Raw genomic sequence first — 24,645 nt, 5'->3', positions numbered from 1 at the left:
CAAATGATTATTCATCCACAAATACTTATTAACTGTCTACAAGCATTGATTCAGTACCATACCCCTGGAAGCAAAAACGAAGAGGAAAGTAATTGTAATTCAGAGGAATTTCTGTTTGTTTAAATTAGTTTAAAAATGTACATGACTAGTGTATTTGTGAGGATTGTACAGATGTTCCACTATGTAAAATACGGTCTTTTTCAAATTGAAATGAAAGGATTTTTTTTTAAAAAATCCCATACTATCTCCATGCATATACATAATCATTAAATGTTCCAATAAATTCAGTTTCAATGTCAAGTACTGAAACTGTTTATTTGAAAAATGTTAAAGCAAAACATTTTTAATTTTAATACTTTTCTATCTTCCTATTCTTCTGTAAAATGAATTTTCAGAACAGTTGTATCAGATTTTGTGAACCACATCTTGATGAAGCTGCGTATTTAAGTTATATAAGTTCCTTTTATCCAAATGTCTCCATGACTTTCTGTTATAGTATGTATAAGTTGTGGTTAATAGTATGTATAAATTGTAATTAATTCTGGTATATCATGATGAAAATTGTGTAAAAAGATATCTATCATTTTGATGTAAAGAACACTGATGAGCTAAAACAGACTGGTATACTAGTTTTAGCCAGCTTGTTCAGAATCTATGCTTCTGATTAAATCATTCTTAATCTTCATTGATACTTTAAAATATTATTTTTTGTGGATACTTCTATTTATTTATGTCTGATTTGTTTTCAGCATAGAATGGAAGCAATGGTATAAGCTACATCAAATTTCCATTTCATATGTAATAATGGTTAAATGGTTTTATTGAAGAAATGCAAAGAAAGTGATTTTAAAGTACTAGAAAATTAGTGTTCTGGAAATCACTTTTTTCATCATCTGAGACTGTGGGAATAAAAACCTTGAGAATCATGCTGTACAGCAAGTTGTCTAGAAGAACAAGGCAAACAAACTTGAATTGCTTTCTCTTAATAGCTATTATGTTTAAAATTTACCCAGAAGCAACATCTGGTCTTGCTGTGGTGTATTTGCTTACTGGTTGTTTACAGCCACTCAGTTTAAAAGTCCAAAACCAAGTATGTTAAAAATCTAGGTTTTTTTGAAACTTAATAAATTTTGCATTTCACATATTCCTTTATTTATTCCTATGTAGCTCACTCCAGTCTATCAATATCTTCTATGTACTAGTGAGCCAATAACTGAATCAAGCACTCCAGATGTGGCCTCACCAGTGGTCAGCAGAGGAGAAGGATCCCCTCTCTTGACCTGCTGGCAATACTTTTCATAATACAGCCTGAGATGCTCTTGGCCTTGTGTCATAGTTTGAACTCAGAGGGCAACTGAGTACCATGCAGCTGCTCACTTACCCCTTCCCCTGCAGCGCTGAGAAGGAGGAAAGCAAAAGGCCCAGAAATTGAGATAAGGACTGGGAGGGATGGCATCATCCTTTAAGGGAGGCAAGAGACAGACTTGTTAGGGAAGAAAAAAGAACATAAACTTAATGCAGACACTAAAAAGAACAAACAGAGTAGGGCTGTGAGAAGCATTACCACATCTTGAAAACACCTCCCCCCATCCCTCCCTTCTTCCTGGGCTCAGCTTTGCTCCCGATATCCCTACCTATTCCCCTCCAGCGGCACGGGGGGTAGGGAATGGGGGGTGCAGTCAGTCCTGCTGCTTCTTCCACCTCAGGGGGAGCAATGTCTAGCATTCCTCCCCTGTTCCGTCACTGTCACCCTCTCACAGCAGGCAGTCTTCCACAAATCAGCTCCAACATGAATCCCTCCCATGGGCATGTTGGTCACCTGCACATGTTGCAATCCTCGCAGCGCTGAACTACAACAGCAAGGGTTCCTTCCCACAGGGCCCTGGCCTTCTTCGGGCGCAGTCACCTGTCCCTGCGTGGGGCCCCCCACAGGCCACAAATCGGTATCTGCTCCACCATGACCCCCATGGGCGGCAGCGGGGGGCAGCCCTGCCGTCTCACCACGGGGTACAGGGGAGTCTCTGCTCTGGTGCACCTCCTCACCCTCCTCCTCCTTTCTTCCGCTGACCTCAGTGTTCGCACAGATGTTCTCCTTGAAACTCCTCCACAAAACTCACACAACTCCTCCCAGCTTCCCCTTCTTACATACATCATTGCAGAGGTGCAGCCCAGCCTTGGTGCAAAGATTGTTCTGACCTGGAGCTGGGGAAGCCCCAAGAATCTTCTCACAGGGACCACTGCTGTAACACCCTCCCCTGCTACCAAAAAACTCTGCCACACACTCAAACCAGGACAGCTTCTTTGCTGCAATAGCACATTGCCAACTCACGTCCAATTTGAGGACACCCTAGAGTGATTTCTGAAAAGCTGCTTCCAAGCTAGTCTGTCCACAGTATGTACTGGTTCCCTGGCACAGGACTTGACATTTGCTTTTATTGAACTCCATGAGGTTTCTGTCAGCCTGTGATCACAGAAATTAGCAAGAACTAATTTACAGATACCACCATAAGTGAAAAATGTCCCATAACTGAAACTGAGCCCACAGAGCTGACTGTTCCTCCTTTGTTGTAATCTTTACTTCTGCATATGTAATTGACTACATGTTAAAATAATTTCTGATGCTGATGGGTAAAAATAAATAGAATTTTATAATCACTCAGTTTTGGTGTTCTCTCTGTACTGTAGTGAAAAAAATAATAGCTTATATTTCACTTTGCAAGTGTAAAACACTTATGAACATAAATGTATATGATTGGAATGTACCAAATAAGAAAGTATAGGCTTTTGAGATTTATCGAATAAGAAAGTTGAGCGTTTGAGTAGTTTTAGGAAGTATGTCACATTTTAATTCAGAAATTAACTTTTCTTGAAAAGGAATTTGTGTCTTCTTCAGTGGGGAAAGAGTTCCCATTAAGTAGCTATTTAAACAGTTATATGAGAAAACTGGAGCTTTGGCAATGTACCTTTTGGCTGGGAATGTTACATAAGTTTGATTAATTAATTATTAATATAATAGTTGTTTAATATGTATAATTTTAATTTATTCATATTCTCAAGAAAGTTGATTGTCTAGCAGCATCTGGCATTGCTTTATTTATATATTTTTATATTTTCATATATATACACAACACAAACAACTAAAGCCATCTTATTTTGAATGTAGAAAAGCTTTGCGTTTCCAGAAACTCTGCCATGCTCTACCTTTCCTGAAAAGAAAGGTTATTCTTAACCTTTCCTTCTGCTCAAACAAGCTAATCCTGATCTTTCTTTTGTTTGTTTGTTTTCTTTCCATCACAGGAGTCATCAGGACTGCCTTGCACAACATGGACAGGGAAGCCAGAGAGCATTATTCCGTTGTCATTCAAGCCAAAGATATGGCTGGGCAGGTCGGAGGGCTGTCAGGGTCAACAACTGTAAATATCACACTCACTGATGTCAACGACAATCCACCCAGGTTTCCTCAGAGTATGTACAATTTCAGCATTTAACTGATTCGAAAAGAAGCTGTTAGCGAAATCCAATTACTATTCAAATTCATGGGGAGAAGGCAGCTTGGGAAGTCTTTGGGTTCACCAATAGTTTTCGGTTTTCCAGTGTTTTCAGACGAAGCACAGAGATAGCATAGCTAGAATATTTATTTCAATTAAACAAGTGAAGATTTCTTTTAATTAAACACTAAGTAAGAGTGAGAGGGGTGACAAAGGAACACTCTTAGGTCATGTGGGTTATTCTCCATTCCTTTTTGAATATATATTTCAATAACTGTGTGATTTTGATCCCACAAGTGAATTACATTGTTCCAATGGTAGACAACAACAAAAGGTAACACATTAAAAGACTTAATCCAGCATGCCTTCGGCTGCCTTCATATACATCTATCAATTTTTTTCTTCTATTTCTGTCTCTCTACCCATGTGAACTTTTAAGATCACTTTTTATATTACAGATAGACAAAACCTAAGCTGTTTCACACTGTCGTTATGCTACGGTGGAGTCTGCCTTTATCCTAGTTAAATGAATTGTCTATATTGATGTCAAACCAAATGTTCTCACATGCATATATTAAACATATATGCTAGAATACTCTTAGAATATCTTAGTATGACTACTAATAGGAATTTCATTTCTATCCAACTCATTTGGTGCACATTGACCTGACACAGCAGCTGGAGTCTTGTAGGATTTCTGAATTCACTCAGCAATTTATTTAAAAGTCTTCTGGAATGCAATTGCATAGTTAAACCTGCTTTCCTTTGAAGATTGGCTCAAGGACAATAAGAATATTCTAATCTGGACTCAGACATTGCATGAGCCCTTGTAGAACTTAATGGACTGGTAGCTATAGGTACATCCACCAGGAAATGGATTAAGGTGTTTGAATGAGAAGATATACAAACAATAATGGAGATCACAAAGCTCCAGGGGAAAAAAAAAAAAAAAAGCCTTCCTAACAATACAAATTATGTAAAATCTGGTCAAGAAGTCAGAAGGCTTATTAAAAGTGTTGAAGATATTAGTATTTTTTCTGTCTCTCACAAACACATAAAAACATAAAGCCTTTGAAACACAGCCTTAAATAAAGTATATTTGGTTTTATGTTCCACAGAATTGTCATTGCATCCATCACTCTATTTAATACTTCCTAACTATTGGAAAGGCAAAAGGTAAGGCATATCTTTGAACAAATATAACATCTAAAATAGTTAAAGTATAAAAAATATCCTAAGTTTCCTGCAAACTTGAGACAAATAGATCCCTACATATCAGGTTTCAGGAATTAGCCTGTTTTATTTTGAATGGAAGGTTTTCGATATTAAACTGACTGGCAGGCAGAACTGTATGTCAGTGCATATATTTCTTTACCTGTATTAGTATTTTTTCAGAAATGGAAGAAATATGTTCAGTTTATATTCTATACATTTTAAGGGATTCTAATGATTGCAAAAAATACTATTGAAAACTACAAAAGTCATTTCACATTTAGTGAAAACTCATTATTTAACAAAGTAAAACAGAAAAATGTATTTTAACATTTGTAATTTTAAACAGAAAATATTGATCTATAAAAAGTCTTGTAGAGTACAAACATTTGCTTTATCTTTCCTTACACAGGATTCCCATCCCACAGTTATGACTGTAACATCACCTTTTTACTCCTTTTCAATGAGTATCATTTAAACCCTTTGCAAAGGAAAGTTAGCTATACGTTAGTAATACAGAACGAAAGTATAGATGATCTAAAATCAGGCCATCTTAGCGTCATAAACTATTACAATAATACATGAGTATTGCACTAATAGAAATAACTTCATCGCTTATTTTTCTTCTCTTTTCTTTGTATGCCATGGTTTTCAGTTAAATTTCTCTTCAATTTCCTTAATAGATGGAATGCTAAAAGATTCTTATTGAGGCTTGTCACATTCAGAATTGAATTCAAGGGAAGTGCTAACCAAAACTGCATATATCAAGTGTATAACCCTTGGGACAGGCTGAGCCTCACCTAAACTGCAGACTTTCTTTTGGTTAGTTTCCTTTTATCCATTACCATACTTGTGAGTTTTGAATCTGACTCTAAGATGAGTATGTATGAGTACTTTACTTGAGAACATGCTGTGAAGCACATCTGACTGATGCTTTTATTATTTGTTTTATTTAGAAATAAGCTTTATTTTATATATTTAAAAGTTCATACCTTTCTGGCTTTGGTAGATTAGTGTTCATTAGCGATGCGCATGGAGCAAGGTTTGCAGGATTTGTCTCCCTTAAAGAAACACTTCAAAAATCTATTTATAACTTAGAATTAGAGGTTTTAAATATATCTACTAAAATTAATTTACTGTGGTGTTTACTGTACTCACTCTAAATATAGCTGACTTTTTTTTCAAATAAATTACTAACAAAAGAGCTACAGTTTTCCAAAATATCAAAAAGTCATGAAGAAGACGATGAAACATTACTGCATATTTTCATCAGTCTGATGGTTGCAATTCTGAAATACATGTTAATAATAATCTATGGAATAGGAAACATAGCTGAAAAATTCTGCTTGCAAAACACAGTAGTATATCTCAGAAGTAGGCAAGGGGTTGTGAATTCAGCACGAATTCACAGGAATTTGAAACGTCAAATACATTTTGTATATAAATTACTTCAGTTTATCTTGTACAATACTGATTTCTTTTTCTTCATCACCACAAATTTCCTTTCTTTAGAGAGTCCAGTCATAAATGAACTATCTATTTAATGTAAGCTGACAGTCAGTACTCTGCATGGGAAGATTTTTGCTTTTCAATAATCGGCATCTCTCAGTTCTTGTTAGTTTTACCACTGACAGATCCACTTGGTTAATGGAATTTCATAGTCATAAATTTATTTCAGTAATCTGATAGAAAATGTTACATCTACTGAAGACACAGTTATCAGCCTTGAGTTACATCAGAATTTTCTGTATAGTTTTCTTTCATGAATTCTCGCTGGTCTTGTTTAGGATGAATAGATTGTGCATGTTTTGCTTTGTTTACGATGAATAGATTCTGATTGCATTAAGATCATCACACTAGGCAGATGCTTCCACTGACGTGTTTTGTCCATCAGGTACTAATGATTACACTCTGGACAGTGTGTAGATCTGTAGTTACTGTGTGTACAGTCTAATTTTACAAGGAAATGGTTTCCCTGATACCTCATTTGTAGGTATTTTTTCTTTGCTATATCTAGCTCATTTCTTTAGGATAAAGTAGAATTTAAACACAAGACATGGCTTAAAACATTTTTTATAAGGCTTGATTGTTGAGGCTTGATTGTTTCACATCAGTATATAGACATAATGTGAAATTATGTATATGCATAATTAGTTTTGCCTCATTTTTTACAGTGTCATTGTATGAAAAGTACACAGCTATGTTTAAGTAGGAATGTTGTGTGAAAATACTCCAGTTAGTTATGAAAAAGTAAGTTCCCATCCCAGAAGTAGACATAAATCCTGTTCTGTGTAAGGTCTCTACAATCTAACCTTGTTAATATAACTCATTAGTTAATTAAGTGCAAAGGTATCTGCTGTTGATTTTCTTCTGGAATTTACACTCTAATATGGTCCTTACCATATCCCCAGTTCCACTTAGTACGTGCCGTTCCTATGATCTCCATACGTAGCCATCAGTATCCTGTCACTCCCCACTGCCATGCACTGTAGACTGTCCTGTGCTCCTATGGAGCTATCTGCCTGCTGATTGACCTCTTGGCTGCTGCCAAATGAGATGAGTAAAGCAGAATTTTCTCTGATTTTCTTTTAGCAGGTCTTTATCTTCTATTCAACCAGTAATTGCTAAGAGACTTGTAGGATCTAATGTCTTTGAGGCCTCTGCCCTTTTGTTAGATTTGCCTGAAACTGGACAGAGCTTGACAGAGGTTGGAGACTATTGATTTAAAATTATTACAGAAGTCGTGTGTCCTCAGAATACTCAGATTTGAAACAAACCAAGAAAAGGACTTGATAAGTGGTTTGGCTTAAGATTGCTGCCATGTGATCAACTGCACCTTTGTAAATTAGATTTTGTTCATACCTAGTAATCTAGTTTCCTGTTCATTGTGTCATTTATGTGATGATGATGAGTCCAGAAATGATCCAGTGTCCATGCAGTATTAGGAATAATTTATTTCCAGAAATTATTCTACATTTAAATGTTGGGGTTTGGGTTGGGTTTTTTTTGGTTGTGGGGGGTTTGGTTTTTTTTTCATTACAATTAGAGAGATTCCTTTTTCATATTTCAAGCTTCCATTTCTGTCAGTTTTCAGAGCATGAGTTTCCTTCTGGCTGTGACAGTCAGGAGTGCATGTAAATGAGGAAAATGCTATTATATGCTTGTATTACCCAGTGAAGGTGTGTGACTTGAATGTGTCAGGCCAAGAGACAGCAGTTGTTCATCTTCAACATAGAAGAAATACCGTGCTTTGTTGATTCTCCAGAAGTATTTAGAATCACCTGCTTAGCAAGGCTGCTGCACACGAACTGTTTAAAAAGCAGCTAGCATCAATAATATCCTGAAAAGACAGAGTGGTAGAAGGGACAAGCCTCAGTGATCTGAGGGATTTTCTAAAATTTCTCTAATGTTTTATCTTTTTAACATGCTAGAATCAATCATTCACCTATGGTATGCTTAAAGAGAAGGACATGTGAGGAATACATTACTTAAGAGCTGATGATCATTAAGTACCAAAGACAGTTAGTTAAGAGATAAGAAATAAAGTATATGTATCTTTGAGTACATGCTTCCATTGACTGGAAAATATTACGCCAAGTGATTTGCTTAATTGTCTTCTTATTCTATTTGTTTGTGAGAGGATTGTTATGTTCTCATATTTGCACAATATTTGAAGTTAAATCTACAAGATTGATCAATTTATCACTGAAATATTACATAAATTTTTCAACAGCATTTGAACATGTAGGAAATATCATGATATTCTGTTTTCTGAGCAGGATAACTGTGATTCCCATAATCAGATTTTACCGTAAAAATTAAAGGAACTAAATGTAATACTTTGCAAGAGTATTTAAGTACCTGATTTTAAAACTCTTCTTTAAAAATAATTTAAAACACTAAATCTTCATCACAGAATTGTTTATGGAATTCAAATGTAATGGAAAGCTGAGAGGGGCAAAAATATGTTTATGTTGAAGCCAGACTAAATATTTGTAGAAAATTTGTGTCTGTATACTGAGCTTTAATGCCAGCTATGTACATCAAGTTTACTCCTAACAGTAGGATGGAGTCTATCAGTGGTTTTTGTTTCACTTAATTGGGTATTACTTATGAGGATTTCTATGTACAAGGTAGATTATTCGTTATATATATAGTACATAGCAAAATAATTTTAAAATACTCTAGATTAATAAAAGAGGGGTTTCTATAAGTGTTCTGAATGAGGCAGTCATGGTTTTGGGAATGAGGGGGGTTGTTTGTTTTGTGTTTACTGAGCGGAGAATTGAGAGTAGGACAACTCCATTTTAAGGGTTGTTCTTTAGAACTGCCTTCATTTTCATGTCCTTTATGAAGCTAAACCCCTATGGGAGCACAATCCTATCTGTACTAATACCAGGGATAAACAAACAAATAAACATAGTCCAAATGGAGCGTATCCCTTTTACAGGTGTTGCTATATTCTGCTGACCGAAGCTGACTGATGTAGCTGTGGTCCCCCTTTAAATGACAGAATATGCTCAACACAGCACAGCTCTAGTGGCTGGTACAGGTCATGCACAACCATTAAGTTGCTCATTAGTGATGATTATGGAGTGTATACGTTGTCTTTCCCATGCCATTTGCATAGCAAATGAGTATTTGGGTATTCAATACCTACAGGAAAGTACTGAATCTGAAAATCCAGGAAACCTAGATTTTTTTATGTTTCTGCTTTTACCCATGAGTGGCATAAACTTCACACTTTGTACAAGAAGTCAGAAGGCTTTGACCTCTGAGAATTAGTCAGAAAGTTCTCAGGTACTTTTAGTTACTGTCTGTAAAGGCAAAGTTGCATGGAAAATAAATTAAACTCATCACTGATTATAATGTTAATCACAGATAATAACTCCTGTTTTGGACCGTGATGTAAAAAGCAGAGACATGGGGATGCACAAGTCGTCTTGTAGCCAAAGGAGTCTATTGCATCTAAGAAGAATGTGTTTTTTCCTAAATTGACCCAAGAGTATTATGTTCTCCAGAGTTTCAAGGCAAGCAAAATGTCTGAGTTTTAAAGATTGTTTTAGTTTCATATTTACAAATAAGAAATAACTTCAGATATTTTCAGAAAGTGCTAAAGTGTTGTTTTTTTGGCAAGGAAGAATAAGCCAAACACACATTCTAAAAATTTCTCCCTTAATTTCATAGTATGAAAGGGATATTGTCATCAAAAAGAGTATTCAGAACAAAGACAGTAGATATAAAATTGACTGAGCTTCTGGAATTGTAAAAGTTACTGTATTCATTATGATTAAATGTATTAATAGTGATTAAAATTGGTTTTATTATATTAAAAATAAGCATAATAAAGAAAGATGTAACAAATGTCCAAGACATACTGTGAGAAATGGACTTCTAAAAACCTGCAGTCTCAAAAGATAAATCCAGAATAATCTATTACACATAATGATAACTATCAGGTCTGTGAATGAAGAATAACTTTGTAGAAGAAAGGCACCAAGCAAGATTGAGGACAGTCCACTATTGGAGCTGCAGTTCAGTTTTATCAAAGATGGCTGGCATTAAAATATGAGACACAACTTCATGAATGCCAGGAATATAGTTTCATATGGGACCTCCAAAGGTCATCTGACCCAAAGCCCTGTGTAAAGCAGGTTCAGTTATATCAAGTTGCTAAGAACTTTCTCTAGTTAAGTTTTGAAGGGTCCTCCTCAGTTCTTTTTCTGCTGCTTTATGGGTTGCTTCCCCCAATCGTGTACTGGTGAATGGCACTATTCCTCCCTCAATGCCATCACTGAACACCATGAGGTTCTTCTCAGCCCATTTCTCCAGCCTGTCCAGGTCACTTTGAATAGCAGCCCTGTGCCCCAGCATTTCCCAAGTTGGTATTGTCCACTCACTTATTGTGAGTATGTGCAACCCATCATTCAGGTAATTAATTAAGACATTAAATAGTTTTGGCCAGAGTTTTCATTCCTGAACAACTACTGTTAGTTGGCTGCCAGTTGAATTTTGTGCTCATAATCTTCATACTTTGAGCCTGGTTTACTGTCCATTTATTCTCTATATCTTATTAATTTGGTTCATGACTGAGTATTTAGGTAGTTGTAGGCTCAAGCAAATTTTCTTCACATAGCACTTTGATATATGTTTAGGATATGGTGGTATTTTTATGTTAAGGCAAACAGTTGTTGTGTTTATCAATTTGCTAGTAGATAGACAAAGGCATCAGTGTGCAAGCTGTGATGTATGAATGAATGCATCTGTTGGTTCATCACCAAGCACTATTTATCCTGTTACTAAAACTATACCTTGGATAAACAAATAACAAGCAGGTCAAATATTTGCATATTTCTCTATTAGTTCACTATTATGCCTCTCCTGTCTTCCTTTGTTAAGTAAGGTAATTCCTACTGCTCAAGAGGACATTATAACCTATAAAACTCAAAATTTTCAACAAAATAAATTAATTAATAAAGTTACATGCTTATTGACTTGCATTAAATACTGACTTTTTCTTTTTTTTGAGAGAGATTCAAACAAGAGAATTTCTTTTCTTAGAGAAAACACAGCATTATATCTTGCCTCTAGGCTGATTGAAATGAAAATTAAATTGTTCTACAGATCAATAAATTGTTTCTGTACTACAGTGACAGATAATACATACATATTGTTTATTGACAATATAGTTTATTGAAAGAAAGATGAAGATCACTTATATGTACTTGAACAATGTTTTAATTAGCATAAAGTCCTGCAAAGTGGTATGACTATCCTATGTAATATAATTAACTGGAAAAGAGTATTAATTTACTCATTTAATGAGCTAAGTGAATGCATCTGAATGAATATCAGCACAAAAACTGAGAAACAAATCAGCCTCTAAAGAATCTTGATCTATAAGCCACTGGGCAGCTCTTCTGGAACAACTTAGAACATCCCCAAGAGTGTCTAATGTTTTTGCTTTACAACAGCTCCTGGAAGGCTGCAATGCTGGTAACATTCTGTTCAACTCGGACAGATTTGGTGAAACAGTTTTGAATTGGTGAAACCAATTTTTAGAGGGTTGAGACAGACTCATAGCTTACTATAAAGAATCATAAATTCACAGTATATGCATCCCACATTATTCAGTGCCCAAGGGAACTTTCAACTGAGCCTTTGGTTGAATCTTCTACTTTCCAGTAATAAAGTTTACAATGATTTAGTGTTTAGTAAGAACATTTCCATTTCCTACTGCTAGTTTAAATAAAGTTCTGTAACATATTTTACCTAACCATCATGTTATTACCTGAATTATTACCTGAGTTTTATTCTTTTATGTGGTTTTTGGTTTTAGATAGTATTATTTGTAATAATTTGGCTTATGTCTTTATGAGACATCTTCAGGCTGTCTCTGTGAAGCCATGTTTAAATACTTATTGGGAGACATTTCTGACCTTACGATCTAATAGTTTTTAGTTTTTATCAGTTTTCATTCCATCAATTTTTTGGAAACATTTCAGTTCCACAAGTACTGACAGATAACTAATGAGTGATTTTAAATGTTTTTCTTGAAGTTTTAGTATTTCAGAATGTTTGAAGCTGGTATCAGTAAAATGATTTTCTGAAACAGATGGCTAGCACTTGGGGTGTGATTGTAAAGCAGAGTGTAGTGTCATGTGGATATATTTGAACTAGTTTGACTATTTGGAAGTCTCTAATTAGTTCACCCCATCATATGGTTATAACACTTGCAGTTCCTGAAGTGGCTTGATTATATAACATATCCTTCATGGCCTCTACATAACATATTCTTTATGGCCTCAACCTTTTCCTTTTTGGAATGCATTAGTCAGAGCAAAAGTGTCAAAAGACCACATTTCACATTTATTTTAACAATAACTAAATTCCAAAATGAATCTCATCCCATCACTATAATTTTATGCATGAAATAAAGCAAGCAGCAGTATGAAAGTGTCAGTTGACATCATCCGTAATCATGAAGCATTGCAAATGAATGCAAGGCAAAGCATTGCATTTATTTGGAAATTTGTGAAGATGTTTTTTATATGCATATCAAAGAATTGTAACAAAGAATTAACTATGTGTTCCAATTGAATCAACTACTAAGCTGTTTTCCTGTTATATCACTGTTGGTATTTTCTTTCTTTTTTACATGCTAAATTATATTTTTTCTCTTGTTCTGCTGGACACTTCATGTTTCCCTTGAGATATTCCTAATGCATGGTAATTTATGTTAGTTTTCCTAGGAAACCTCTCTTTCCTTTCAGACTAACAAAGTTTAGCACACTCGTCTATCTTTCTCACACTCCTATTTGTTTATTAGTATTATGGGGTAGTATTACAAAAATAATTCAAGACTATAAATAGGTTTAGGAACCATTGTTCAAGGAATTAGACAAATTTGTAATAAAATCTATTTTCTAACAGGTGTCTAAAATTAGTTGTGTTTTAGTGATAGCATCCATTCCCTCTTCAATTGCAGTTTTTGTAGATTGATAATTTCTTCAATCCATTCAACAAATAGAGATTTTTTGCCATAATGCAGGTTTAATCTCTGAATTCTGTTTAAGTTTTGCCTTTCTCTTTCTACGTTCTGAGGGCACCTCTGCAGTCATGCGAGCTGGTTTAAACCCAGCAACCTGTAACAACATGTTAGCTTTGATTTGTAGTGTCTTCTGATTTACCTCAATGTTGCTGTGTTGCATTCACTATCACAGAATGCCTAAGAGAAATACAGAAGAAACTGTAGCGTTTCAGAAGATAGTTAATAACAGAAGTTGATATTTTGCTCTCTTTTCTGTGTTGGTGGTTGGTCTGTGATGTAAACTGTGAAGACTGTTGGGGAGGGATTTGGATGAGGGGTTGTTTGGGCAGGGAATTGGTATGTACACACCTTCTATTGAATGTGTATTATCCTTTTCAGTGCTGGTAGGTTTCAGAATCCCTGCTGTGTTACAACACTAGCATTATTGAAGAACATTTCTTTGAGATGTCTTTGAGGCCTACTTTCAGATGGAAATTGAGGTTTATGTAATCACATTGTGTCTGTTGGTGTTACAGATACTCTCAAATAAACAACCGACCACAAAAAAAAAAAAAAAAAAAATTAACACAATTAACTAGCTCTCTGTAAATTATAGGTACAGATATCTGTTAGAGGAAGATAGCACAGATTTCCAAGGTTTAACAGCAACCTGCAACGCTTTACAAAGAGCTCTATAGGGTTTAATGGCAACCCAAAATGCTGAACAAAGCCTCACTCCCTAGGGTTTAACAACAACCCAAAACACTTTATCACTCACTTGACAAGTGAGGGCTCTCAACCTCGAGGACCTGCTCAGGGCAGAATCCCGACCCACGGTCCCTCACGGAGTTTCCTTGGGCAGCGTCCTGACCCAAGGGGAGAGTCCTTGACCACAGCTGCTGCTCCAGGGGACGAGCTCCAAATGGCTCCCCAGGGGACTCCATTTATACCCAGGACGAATCTAACCTGTAGTCAATAGCGGCTCCCATTGGCCAAAGGCCCCAATTGCCAAGAGGCCCTGAGAACAAAGGCAGCCCTGGGCTACTGCTCTGAGATGGCAGCCAAGAAGCTCTGCTTTCACTGGCAGGATGCGCCTGCCACAGTTGGCCACTTTTTTCTCCTTGTTGTCAGGCAACTTTGTACCTGTTAGGAGATTTAATCCAAAAGGATAGTGAAAGTAAATTATCTTTCAAAATAATATTTTATTTTCTAGTAATTAACCTAATAGGTTATAAAAATAATGAAAGGAGGTCATATACTTGTTATGGATGCTTTTCATGGACACAATTGTGTAACACTTTTAGGTACCCATTATGTTAACTTTCCTTTACTGTGAATACCAATTAAAATTTGTGTGCAAAAGGTGTTGTGCTGCAACAAAAACACTACAAAGTGGTAATGGTAAATATTAAGATTTATTACATTTTTTCTGTCAAAAAAAATGTGTTGATCCAATGTTGCAAAATGTGTGTTGATTCAGTGTTGCAACATGTTGATGCAATGTTGCAAAGCTGATCAGGATCGAATTTCAGAAAAACAAATTCTAAATCTAACATACAAAGATTTTCCAGTTCAAAAATACTCATTTGACTATTTATTTGATGGTAAGTTGGTGACAATAAATATATTTTGGTTATAGATAAGATAAACATTTAAAAATACTGTTGTGAAATAAGCTTCAAAGTTAATTTCTGTGTTATGTGAAGAATAGCAAAAATAATTGTGAAAACCAAAATCCCGCATTAGGCAATTTAGATTTTGAATAGGGAATGAAGGCATCCCAAGTAAAATACAATTCCCTTTTGAATTCTTTCAGGAATCTAACTAATTTTATAGGTTTACTTATCAGTGTTGCATATTAAATACTCTTCCATTTACTCAGAAGTGTATCAAGTGGTTCTCTACTTTAGTTTGGCTAAAAAATGTCCAAGCTATTGTGTTGTTTTTTTCTCCCCCCAGAACATTATCAACTCTATGTTCCTGAATCAGCTCAAGTTGGATCAGCTGTTGGCAAAATCAAAGCAAATGATGCAGACACTGGTTCAAATGCAGACATGAAGTACACTATTATAAATGGTGATGGGTCTGGGGTGTTCTCCATATCTACTGACAAAGAAACAAGGGAAGGAATTCTTTCCCTAAAGAAGGTAAGCAACAGACTTCAAAAGTTCCCTGTGTATGTAAATAAAATATGATGATGAATGCTGAATAAGCATCTACCATGATGAAAATATTTCACTGTGTAAACCTCTTGAACCATAAACTTTAGCAGCTTAAGCTTCTCCACATTGCTTCCTGAGATACTTTAAATCTTTGCAGGAAAGGCAGGGAGAAGAGAAATTAAATAAACAGTTATTTAAAGGTTCTTTGCTTTTTGAGTGGTCATATCTAACATTTATAATAAACTAAATCTTACTGAATTTTTAAAGATAATTTCATTTTTCTGAATAAGGGGTTTGCATATTAAATTTCTTTGGAAGAAGTAAAATTTGCCTGAAAGTTGTCACCAAACTACATGAATCTTGACATAGAAAGTGTATCTGTGGCAATGAATATATATTTCAGTTCTCATAGACTGTTATTCTTTGACTTACTTGCCAGCTAGCATCTAAATGGTATCAAGTATTGTACACTGTGTAATGCAAATACTGACTTCCTTATGAAGACTCTAAATGTAACTGCTCAAGCTATCACACAATTATAATTTGTATGAATTTCCTATATTTATCACAGTCTGTTTAAACTATTAATTATAAAGTGTTCTTGCCATTTATTTAATTCTTATCTGAATTCCATGCACAAATCTAATTCCATAGTTAAATTCATCTCTGTATTAAGACCCCTCAACTGATTTCATAGTGAACATTTCCTGGTCTGCCAACTCATGCTAATATTATATGGCTAGATTTAAATTGACTTGTATAATAACCCAGAGGGATGGTTTATTATATTTAAGTGATATTTTTTAAAAATATTTTTCAACAAAGGGACATAATTTCTTCATTCCAGTTTTCACTTGGGCTAACACATCACTTAGCAATACTCACATGGATTTATTGTTGTTGAGTCTTGTAGGCATCAATTATATCCATACAGCCGAAAAAATAAAAGTGAATTTGTATTCATTTTTATTAATATGTATTCTGGGCCTGAATAAAAACCAGAGAAAATGTGTGAAAGAGAATAAACATAAAGAATGTTGGGGGGTTTGCATCTGAATAGATGTGTATGCAAATTTTTATTTAACATCTTAAAAAAGATTTTGTAACTGAATGAAATGTTATTTCTGTAATTCATAATGATTTTAAAAGGGTCCTTATCTCCCCCAGTATCTTAAAGAGCTTTAATTTGGTGTCTTTTATAAAGGTTGTATAATACACTCCTCTTTCAGCCACATAAAAGTAAACTCTGTCTGTTTTATACCACTGAACTTATTTCCTGGTGGTCTTGATGTAGCTAATGCCATAATCTGTTATTTCTTCTTCAAAATGAGCATTATTCTCTCTTTAAAAGTTCACCATGACTATTGTTCATTAAATACAACATTTATACTTATTGAGAACATGAAGCAGAAAGGAGGATTTTGCAACAAAATAAAAAAAGCCCATACATAAAAAATATAAAATCACATTTCTTACTGGGTTTGGCACACAAAATAGCTTCAAAGAAATTTTATTTATGTTTTAGAATATGACAAAAGCATGTGTCGCCTGTTCTTATACATACACATGACAGTGATTTGAGTCATTTTCCCATCAAGACAAGAAGAGCTACATTTTGCTTAGGTAATGTTATATTTCAGTTGAGCAGAAAATTAGCACTTAAATCTATATAAATTGGTGTGAAATACCTCCATTCTTTCCTCAGAGAAGTTATAATATCTCCTTGTACAGTACAAAAAGGTGATCTCATTTTTTAAATTATGTTTTTACACAGTTCTTTTATGCAGTTTAATAAATATTTTATATACTGTGTGCTGTAATTAGTTTTAATTTATATTGGGTATGAAGCTGAATTTGATAGCCTACCTGAAACAGATAATTTCCACTAAGAACAGAATCAGGGTTTTTTTGTATATCAATGCCATAACCTTCTATAACAATAGAATAGAATAATTTGTCCTCAAATATTTCTCTAGAAGCACGTATAGTAAGCACATCATAAAATCCAGAAGTAAATATATTAATGTGTCTGAAGATCTGAAGTCCTTCTCAAATCTTTTAAATTTCACTTATTTGAGGTTCTGATGCAAAAATCAGATTTCTCAGAGCCTCCATGCTAGGCTGTTCAACAGGCAGGCAAAGTCTGTAATTGTTGAAAGGAATCTTTTCTAGTCTCATTCTGCGCTGACCCAGGAAATCCAGTTCTTTCATTATCTCCCCTATTGACAAGCCTTGTGGAGCCACCTTTCAGTCTCAGAGATCCTGACACAAAGGGTTGATTGCAAACTGTCATGAAGGATTTCCTCTGTGCTTCATGCAATTCCTGTTTGAGTGGGACACTTTAGAAAAGCCAAACTAAATAGGACAGTGAAATCCATTACTCTCTGGATCCTTCAGAGAATGACTGGTCAGCATGTTCCCCCCTTGTGACTTTCAGAGAAGTATGCTAGAACTTTCCTGATCTCCAGTCAGCAAGTATCATCTGGGTTTCCTAGAAGAAATGGTCTGAGCAGTCCATGTCTCTTCCATTTCATGACTGGAAATGTTCAGGAAACAACTATTTACTTCTTATAAAATCCTGCTATTGCTTTTAGGAGTCTGATATTAGAAACATAAACTGCAGCATAATGAAAAGTGGTATTTTGAGGTCAGCATTGTGGTTGGTCACTTAAGTTACATTTAGTATTTTCAGTTTTGCATAAAAACCATAATAACCAGTGGATACATACTGAAGATATATGGGAAACTGTCATAGAAATACAATGTTCATTCAGAAAATAAAAAGTATGAATAAAAATTCTGTTTAGGTCCATCTAAAATTAAATTGTTTTGCTTTCTTTCCAAGAAAGAGTTAATGATCTTCAGTTTTGGGACAATTTTAAGTACATCTCGAATTTTTTAGAATTCTAGAGAGACAGGAAAGTTCTGCCTCTCATACAGCTAATGACTGAGATAGGCAACTGATATTCAAGGTTTCTCTATCAGTTAAATGAAGAAGAATTTAAACTTAGGTTTTACACATTAAAAGTGAGTGTCCTTGCAAGTCATTTATTGGCAAATGTGCTTCTCTTGGAGAGAGCAAGAGGTCAGACAGGACAGTGACACATTTTTTTTGTCTATTTGGTCTTAAATGAGTCTTGCTGTGAATCTGATGGGATAGTTGAAATACTTCCTTTGTAAATATAAATTATTTTGCATTATCATTTTTATTACCAAATTCTTGCTAAATTAGAATAGTTTAGGTATTTTAAGCTGAATGTTATGATTATGATTAGTGGGACCGGATGGGATACACCCAAGGGTGCTGAAGGAGCTGGCTGGGGTGCTCGCCAAGCCGCTTTTCATCATTTACCAGCAGTCCTGGCTGACCAGGGAGATCCCGACAGATTGGAAATTGGCCAATGTGACACCCATCTATAAGAAGTGTCGGAAGGATGATCCGGGAAATTACAGGCCTGTCAGCTTGACTTTGGTGCCCGGGAAACTGATGGAGCAGCTCATCCTGAGTGCCGTCACACAACACATATGGAACAACCAGATGCTCAGGACCAGTCAGCATGGGTTTATGAAAGGCAGGTCCTGCCTGACAAACCTCATCTCCTTCTACGACAGGGAGGCCTGATTATTGGATGAGGGAAAGGCTGTGGATGTTGTCTACCTTGACTTTAGTAAGGCCTTTGACACTGTTTCGCACAACATTCTCCTGGCAAAACTGGCCGCTCACAACTTGTATGACTGCACACTTTGCTGGGTAAAAAACTGTCTGGATGGCCGGGCCCAGAGAGTTGTGGTGAACAGAGTTAAATCCTGTTGGCAGCCGGTCATGAGTGGTGTCCCCCAGGGCTCGGTTTTGGGGCCACTCCTGTTTAACATCTTTATTGATGATCTAGACAAGGAGATCGAGTGCACCCTCAGTCAGTTTGCAGATGACCCCAGGTTGGGTGGGAGTGTTGATGTGCTCGAGGGTAGGGAGGCTCTGCAGAGAGACCTGGACAGGCTGGAGCCATGGGCTGAGGCCAACTGGAGGAGTTTCCATAAGGCCAAATGCCGGGGGCTGCCCTTGGGCCGCAACAACCCCCAGCAGCGCTACAGGCTTGGGGAGGAGTGGCTGGAGAGCTGCCAGTCAGAGAGGGACCTGGGAGGGTTGATTGACAGCCGGCTGAACAGGAGCCAGCAGTGTGCCCAGGGGGCCAAGAAGGCCAATGACATCCTGGCTTGTGTCAGCAATAGTGTGGCCAGCAGGGACAGGGAAGGGATCTGACCCCTGTACTCGGCACTGGTGAGGCTGCACCTCGATTCCTGTGTTCAGTTTTGGGCCCCTCACTAAAAAAAGGACATTGAATGACTCGAGCGTGTCCAGAGAAGGGCAACGAAGCTGGTGCAGGGTCTGGAGCACAGGTCGTACGGGGAGCGGCTGAGGGAACTGGGGGTGTTTAGTCTGGAGAAGAGGAGGCTGAGGGGAGACCTCATCGCCCTCTACAGCTACCTGAAAGGAGGGTGCAGAGAGCTGGGGATGAGTCTCTCTAACAAAGTAGTAAGTAAGAGGTAATGGCCTCAAGTTGCGCCAGTGAAGGTTTAGACTAGATATTGGGAAGAATTTCTTTCTAGAAGGGGTTGTTAGGTGTTGGAATGGGCTGCCCAGGGAGGTGGTGGAGTCCCCATCCCTGAAGGTATTCAAGAGTTGGGTTGACACAGCGCTGAGGGATATGGTGTAGTTGGGAACTGACAGTGTTAGGTTAATGGTTGGACTGGATGATCTTAAAGGTCTTTTCCAAATTAGATGACTCTGTGATTCTGTGAGTAATAGATTATTAAAAAAAAAAAAAAAAAAAAAAAAAAAAGGAAATAAAAACCTCCTACTGGTGAACGAACAGCTCAGGTTATCTGAAATAATGGATGAGTCTATGAGCAGATTTTGTAGCACAGCATTAGGCAGTCTATAAATGAGAATCCAATTTGTTCTTCAAATGTAAGATAAATGTCAATTTTAACACATGCACAGTGTTTAAGTAGAAACCCAGGAAAATACAGTTCTATATTTTCAAACTGCAAACAGATTTAATTTTTTTTTTTTTAATATTTTATCAAAAGTAAAAGGAAAAGAGATGTAAGAACTGGACTTTTGAGTTGTTCAAGGATGTAGAATATCACTGGACTTGCTTTGCTTGTATATTTCTTTGCTTCTCCTCATGAGAGAACAAGGAAAAATAAAATTAAAAAAAAAAAAAAATAAAACCAACAACCAAACACAAAAGGTAGTAAATGTGAACCCTAGAAATATTAATCTTTAGTACAGTCTTTTCTGTCTAAAATAGCTCAGTGTTCAAAATAGTGGTGGTTTTTAACCTCTGTGAATCACAGTGCAGGAGAGTAAGCTCTTTTTCCTTTTATGTCTCAGTAGCTGATTCTTTCATTCAGAGTTGTTATGGGAAGAAGAAGAAAATTAAAGTTAAAAACTTCTTTGGCTGTAGTTGAATTGTTAGCTTTTTCTGATTATCTGAATGGATTATTCCCGTATTTCTGAACAAAAACAACCAAACAAATATTGTTAATAATGTCTGATTGAATAACTACACAAAAGAAAGAAAGAAAACAGGATTTTTGTTATTCCTTGTGTGTTTTCTTGGAGAAATTAATCTTCCTGTACAGCCTAATCCAGTAATTGTTAGTATAAATTTAAGCTAATTTTCAAAAAAGTCATCATAGTTGCAATTTGTAATCCTATTATACACTTGTTTAATCTTAGAATATATATGCTGCAGAGCAATGCAAAGTGCTATTTAACACTTCCCTGCTCATAACAGAAATACGTCGTAAATTAATGAACAGCATCTCAGTTAAAATTTACTAAACATAGTTATTTATGAATTTATTTAACTAAGTAGTATACTTAGTTCTTTTTTTTTTTTTTTTTTTTTTTTTCTATAGTAATAGATTTATAAGGCTATGGTAAATTTCCATGCCTTTAAAATTTTTATTTTTACATTCAGGAAAGGGAGACAGAGAAAACAAAATGCAAAAAAGTCTCATACTGTTGGAGTTAAGAAAATGTATTAATTGTCCTTCAATACACAGAGGAGTAATCAAAGAAATATGTACCATACGTAAATCCGAACAAACTATTTTTCTTATACATCATACAACAAATTTACTGTAGATTTTATCTACAAAATACACACTGACATTGACAAATCACACATTGAGTTCCTCATATTTCTTGCCTTAAGTACTACTTTTCTACTCTTTGGGGTGATAGGAAATACCAGTTTAGCCTTGGTCGATGGCTTGAATATTTATGCTGAGATCTCTTCAGTCAGCCTGTCAGGTCCACATAGAATGATACTGCTTGTAGTAGGATTCCACACATATGCAACTCTTTAAGTGTTATGCTTGTGTTCTGAGACTGTTGGAAACTTAGCAGTAGTACCATAGGTATCTGTACAAACTACCTGCTTTGCTCAGTATGATAATAAATATTAACCCACATGTCCTTTATAAATTGCCTGAAGCCAGAAATTTGTAACCCGGTAAGTACTGAGGTGTCTATTATCAAGAATGAGTGCTTTTCCTTAACATAGCACATTTGAAAAATAGCTGTCTGAAATGAAATCTGGTCTGTGACCACCTCGGCTGTCTATAAAAAATAGTCAGCTACTTTAGTGAGACTGAATAAACCAACTCAGAAAAGTTCTTGTCCTGTAAACATGGCTCCCAGTAAAGACATTGTTTAATTCTGCTAATGGAACTTCATTACTTGTGTACTTTTAAGTTAAATATCCTTTTAGTCCCTTCTACTACATAACTATCTGAGACTAGAAGAGTAGAGAGTTTTGTGTGTCATGTTTATCTTGTATCTTGCATAAGACAGTGTAATAGCATGATAATGTAGGGTAAAAATAAATGTATTGTCAATAAAATTACTTCACAGTAATCCGAAAACCATCTGAACTATGAAGATGGAACAGTCACATGTGTAAATAACAAGATAGAAATGGGACTCCTAAGAAAGAAAATGCCCGTGATGTGTGATATGAGTTAGGCCCCCATCTTCTTCCTTTAAATAACAGGGCAATGCTAAAGTGACAGTGGTGCTTCTGGTGAATGGTACAGCTGGAGATGTGCCTTCTATTGGGTTTTATTGGAACATTAGGCCCTGTTGAAGTCATATCCCCAGCTGCAGACTTTCTTCCCATTTATGACAGCGTAATACAGGTGCAGCACAGCAGTACATGGTGAGACAGGCTGAAGAGTTGTCTCAGTGGTGGTAAAGAATTGAAAAGAAAATGGTGTGGAATATAGAGATGCATACTTTCTGATTAAAAAAGTACACAAGCACATCTTTAGGCTATTCTTGCACATTTCATCTCCTGTCTCTTATGATATCTGTTATGATAACTGAGTATTTTCCTGCAAGGAGGTGTTTTTTCAGTTGAGTATTTAACAGAAGAGATGCCTGAAAGAATTTTAGTAGCCCTGTCACTATCTATTAAGCTTGTTAATTAAAGATATGAAGTTAATTTAATTTGGGATACGTCTACCTTTTCCAGTATTTAGCACTGACCAATAAAAATTGAAAGGTGATAAAATCCAGAGACTTTACATTATCATGGAAGAAGAATCTGAGGCCATTCTAAACCCTGAGTTTTTCCAAAATCGGTACCTTGCCCGCTATTCTGTTGTAGAGAATACCTGAATCCATCCTAATTCATGTATATCCTTCTACTTAAAACGTAGGACAGTGTCTGCCAGACTATCACAGAGTATTGTCCCTTTCCAATAACATGAAGAAATGTAGTTGAAGTTAAATGGAAAAGATGTACTTAGCTTGCTAGCAAGCCAAACTGAAGCACAGAATGGCATTGATAAATCTTTTTTTCTGCCAACAGCCACTCAACTACGAAAAAAAGAAATCATACACACTTAATATCGAAGGAGCAAATACTCACCTTGATTTCCGTTTTTCGCACTTGGGACCGTTCAAAGATGTAACAATGCTGAAGATCATTGTTGGCGATGTGGATGAACCTCCGCTCTTCACCATGCCTTCCTATGTCATGGAAGTTTATGAAAATGCGAAGATCGGGACTACTGTTGGCACAGTAACAGCACAGGATCCTGACACTGCCAACAGTTTAGTGAGGTATAGTAAATCCAAATTATACAGGATTGAGTTCCACCAGCTAAAGGGTTAGTGAGATCCGGGATATATGAAACTGTGCCTCTTCTTTTAGTACATAAAGAGAAACATAGAACAAAGTCATGATCAGTCTGTATGGATTAGATTTAATGACATCAATCCTCAGCCTTTTTTTTGGTTTGCACTAAAATTGCCATTAAGCCATTGGTCTGAGAAAAGGTCTGTGTGCACTAGTTCCTGTAACAGCACCGGTCCAAACAAGGACAATATATGTTACCACATCATATAAAATGGTGCACTTCACTGCCCTGCTGCCAGTTAGTATTCTGCCACTAACTGTAAATCTGTTCAGTATCATAATGCTGTTTTCCCCATCATGTGGGTCTTGTGCTGGCCCTCTGCACACTTGCCATACTGTAGTTGTCCCAGGTGCTTGTGCAAGACAGCAGCTTGTTTAGGTACACCTTTTCTCACAGACAAGCAGTATAATTTTTGCAAAATTGTGTTTGAGGAGAAAGGCATTATTTTGTAATATGCTTCAGTTTTAGTGAGGTATCAAAATAATAAAATGGTTGTAATAATTCACCCGACTGATATTGCTAGGGATATGTCATACTATCTCCAGTTGTGAGGTCTAGGGCAAAGAGAAGTGCTGAGAAGCCAGCACTTGCAGCATCAGACGCATTATTTGAAAACTAAATGAATATGTAACATAGCAGGATGGGAAGATTTTAATAGTCTTAATGAAATTCATACTTAAAGAAAATGTTCTCATTAGAAATTAAAAACAAAACAAAACAAAACAAAAAACCAAACAAAACCAACAAACAATCAAAAGAAAGGAAGAGTTCTCTGTTGCTGTTCTGGTCAAAATACATCTTATAATAACAGAATTGGCTTGGAAGTTAAGCAACTGAAATCGAGCTGAAAGTAGGCTCGGCTCACAACAAGCTTGAAAAATCATTGATGCCAAAAGAATTTATATATGGATGCTAATTTGACTTTTATAAATTTAAGATCATTTGGATTTAACCTTGAACACTCTGGAATCACAGTTTGAATTCATTATTGGTTTAAAGATTTCAGTTACATGTTTTCAGATATAATAGGATCCAA

General features: G+C 36.0%; 1 protein-coding gene across 3 annotated transcripts in view; it reads left to right on the top strand.

The window, feature by feature from the left end:
• The window catches only part of CDH18 (cadherin 18), a 582,223-nt gene that overhangs the window by 500,157 nt on the left and 57,421 nt on the right, over nucleotides 1-24,645 (top strand). For all 3 annotated transcript variants that reach the window (XM_074899541.1, XM_074899542.1, XM_074899544.1), the window contains 3 exons: nucleotides 3,298-3,465; nucleotides 15,190-15,377; nucleotides 23,279-23,532. In XM_074899541.1, coding sequence (XP_074755642.1) covers nucleotides 3,298-3,465; nucleotides 15,190-15,377; nucleotides 23,279-23,532 — 610 coding nt within the window. The remainder of the gene's footprint in view (nucleotides 1-3,297; nucleotides 3,466-15,189; nucleotides 15,378-23,278; nucleotides 23,533-24,645) is intronic.

The sequence above is a fragment of the Athene noctua genome, chromosome 2 (genome assembly GCF_965140245.1).
Source record: "Athene noctua chromosome 2, bAthNoc1.hap1.1, whole genome shotgun sequence".
Classification (NCBI taxonomy): Eukaryota; Metazoa; Chordata; class Aves; order Strigiformes; family Strigidae; genus Athene; species Athene noctua.
This window is presented reverse-complemented; position numbering and strand designations above follow the sequence as displayed.